This window comes from Cebus imitator, unplaced genomic scaffold (genome assembly GCF_001604975.1).
Source record: "Cebus imitator isolate Cc_AM_T3 unplaced genomic scaffold, Cebus_imitator-1.0 Scaffold491, whole genome shotgun sequence".
In the NCBI taxonomy this organism is placed as follows: Eukaryota; Metazoa; Chordata; class Mammalia; order Primates; family Cebidae; genus Cebus; species Cebus imitator.
The window spans coordinates 1206408-1210107 of record NW_016107806.1 but is presented as its reverse complement, the minus strand read 5'-3'; the positions used below and the strand labels follow the sequence as shown (position 1 = coordinate 1210107).

Genomic DNA, 3700 nt, shown 5'->3' with positions numbered 1-3700 from the left:
CTCTTGAGTAGCTAGGATTACAAGCACACACCACCATGCGCAGCCCAGCTAATTTTTGTGGTTTTTTTTTTTTTATATAGACAGGATTTTACCATATTGGCCAGGCTGGTCTCAAACTCCTGGAATCAAGTGATCTGCCCACCTTGGCCTCCCAAAGTGCTGGGATTAGAGGCATAAACCACTCACCCAGCTGAGTTTAAATTATTTTTAGAGGTACTGATGGATTTGCATAGTTTTCATTCACAGCTGTTCTGTGCTTCTATCAGAATCGGTAACAAAGATTTGCAGTTTTACTAGGCTTGAGAATTTAAGGTATCACTGTGAAACAGCACAGCTAACCAGCACGTAAGGGAATCAACATAAGATTTTAACTTAGTAAAAACTGCTGTAATAAATTAAACTTCATTCTATTTTATTCCATTTATTTACTTTTATTTTTTTAGAGACAGGGTCTCACTCCACTGCCCAGGCTGGAGTGTAGTGGAATGATCATAGCTCACTGCATAGGTTTCTTTCTAATATTTGTAGTGAACCTTACTGTATATATAACTAGCTATTAGTAAACTTGGAGCTAATTACTTCCTTTTTTCCCTAATTTTTTTATTGTGGTAAAATATATATAAAATTACCATCTTAATAATTTTTTAAGTGTACAGTTCAATAATATTAAGTACATTCATAATCTTGTACAGCCATCACTACTATCCATCTCCTTTCATCTTATGAAACTAAAACTCTAAGGCTGGGCTCAGTGGCTCACCCCTGTAATCCCAGCACTTTGGGAAATCAAGGCAGGAGGATCACTTGAGGCCAGGAATTCAAGGTCAGCCTGGGCAGTCCTACCAACAGTGCACAGGTTTCCATTTCTCCAGAACCTCACCAACACTTGTTATTATCAGGGTTGTTTTTTTTTTTTTGAGATGGAGTTTTACCCTTGTCACCAGGCTGGAGTGTAATGCTGCAGTCTTGGCCTCTCAAAGTGCTTGGGATTCAGGCATGAGCTACCATGCCTGGCCTTATTTTATTTTTTTTAATAGTAGCCATCCTAATGGGTATGAGGTGGTATCTCATTATAGTTTTGATTTGCATTTTCTTTATGATTAGTGATGTTGAGCATCTTTTCATATCTTTGGCCATCTGTATCTTCTTTGAAGAATCAAATCCTTTGCACTTTTTCTTGTTTTGAGATGGAATCTTGCTCTGTTGCCCAGGCTGGAGTTCAGTGGCACAATCCCAGCTCACTGCAACCTCCACCTCTAGGGTTCAAGCAATTCTACCTCAACCTCCTGAGTAGCTGGGACTACAGGTGCACACCACCATGCCTGGTTAATTTTTGTGTTTTTAGTAGAGATGGGGTTTCACCATGTTGGCCAGGCTGGTCTTAAGCTCCTGACCTCAGATGATCCACCGCCTTGGCCTCCCAAAGTGCTAGGATTACAGGCATGAGCCACCGTGCCGGACCTTTGCCCATTTTTTGAATCAGTCTTTTACTATTGAGTATGATGTTAGCTGTGGGTTTTTCATATGAGGCTTTTATTCCTTCTCCTAGTTTGTTGAGTGAGCTATTAGTGATTTGGGGCCTAATTAACCCCCATTTGAAGTTTCCTAACTTCTTTTTGTTTCCACATTCTGTTATTCATTAGTACTTCTACTACAGACAAGTTGAAACATAAATTAGTTTTTTCACTTTTTATCAACTAGTAACAAAATAACTGGTGGAGGAAAAGACTAAAGTAATTGGCCAAATATATTTTTTTTTTCTGAGACAGGGTCTCGCTATGTTGCTTGGGCTGGTCTACAACTCCTAGGCTCAAGCAATCCTTGTGCCTCAGACTTCGAGTCGCTGAGATCACAAGTGCACACCACCACACTCAGTCAAAGTTATATATATTTTTTTTATTGAGACAGGGTCTCACTCAGTTGCCTAGGCTGGAGTGCAGTGGCATGAACATGGCTCACTGTAGCCTTGACCTCCTGGGTCAAGCAATCCTCCTGCCTCAGTCTCCCAAGTAGCTGGGACTACAGGCTTGCACCACCATGCCTGGCTAATTTTTAAATTTTTTGTAGAAATGGGGTCTCACTATGTTGCCCAAGATAATCTTGAACTCCTAGGTTCAAGCGATCCTTCACCTCAGCCTCCCAAAGTGCTGGGATTATAGGCATGAACCATTGTGCCTAACCTAGATTTTTTAAAATGTTCCACTTATTTTCAAATTTTCATGATATTATTAATGCCTTTTAGCATAGATAATTAAGAAATATAATACCTTTAAGGGATTTGCTGGATTATAATGTCGAAAGGGACTCTCTATACTGAAATTTGAATAATTCTAACACATTTATATTGGCATGACTGACATCAAGTATCTACCCACAATTATCTCTTGCTCTGATATTTCCTTAAAGGTTCTCACATTCCAAATTGGAAATCACCCAGGTGTCCTGAACCCTAGTCCAGCTGTAGAGGTTTTGCAGGTTCGCTTCATATGTGCCCACCCTGCTAGTATGTCAGTAACACCAGTATACAAGGTGCCAGCTGGTGCCCAGCCATGTCCTCTGCCACAGCACAACAAACAACTGGTAAGTACAGAGTATGTTTCCAACTAAGTTGGCACTTTTTTCTTCCTTGCTTTAGAGATAGAGTCTGGAATTCTTTGAGGTATATATCCAGAAATGGAATTGCCAGATCATGTGGTAATTCTGTTTTTGATTTTTTGAGGAACTGCCACACTGTTTTCCACAGCAGCTGTACCATTTTACATTCTTACCAACAGTGCATAAGGGTTCCCATTTCTCCACTTATCAACATTGAATGTACTATTTATTCATTATTCATTTTCTGATAGTGTCTGAGAAGAGGTAATTAAACTAGATTAGAATTGGCTAAACTTGTTTACTATACTTAAGGACATAATCAGCTTGTGATTATGGCAGTAGATAATTGAAATCTATCTAAATAACTTCTACATTTTGCTGATATCCTTCCCTACCAAATCTTTTATTAAGAATATTAATAAGTAATAAAATTTACCTCTTCAATAAATAGATAGATAGATAGATAGATAAATTTACCTCTTCTTCAAACCAATCATGAAGAATAGTGATAATAATGTAGCTACTAAGTAGGCAACAGGGCATGAAAAATAAATGAGTTATCTATCCTAGAAAGTAGAACATCAGATTATATAATATACAATGTTGAGTAAAAGTCCAAGCTTGGGAGCATATAAATCATTATGTAGCCTATGCAGAACAGAGCAATCAATTAGTTAGTCTCATTTTCCAGATGAGAAAACCAAGCCTCCTAAAAGTTGATTAATTTTCTCAATCATAAAGCTAGAAAAGAACACATTCTATCTGACTCCAAAGCAGATGTTATTTATGCTATACTGCCTTTTGTTATGAAGAACAACAGTATGGGATGTTATAGGTTGTGAACCCATATTTTTTAGAGTTAGACTTCACATTAAGGATTATTTGAAGTTTATGAAGGAGTTGCTTTTTTTAAAGCACTCTGAGTGGAGCAGAGTAAAAGTTACCCTATAACATCATTGGCATTCAATGGCATTTTTCTTTTTATTTGAAATAATTCAAATTTACAGACAAGTTGCAAGAAAAGAACTTTTTTCCCTGAACTATTTGAGAGTAAGTTACAGATATGACTCTCCATCACCCTATTGATATACACTAGCATATATTT

At 37.7% G+C, this 3700-nt stretch overlaps 1 protein-coding gene across 1 annotated transcript in view; it reads left to right on the top strand.

Moving 5' to 3' along the window:
- NUP210L (nucleoporin 210 like) overlaps positions 1-3700 on the top strand; it is a 152559-nt gene that overhangs the window by 66244 nt on the left and 82615 nt on the right. The window contains exon 15 of the mRNA XM_037733088.1: positions 2407-2580. Within this exon, the coding sequence (XP_037589016.1) occupies positions 2407-2580 (174 nt within the window). The remainder of the gene's footprint in view (positions 1-2406; positions 2581-3700) is intronic.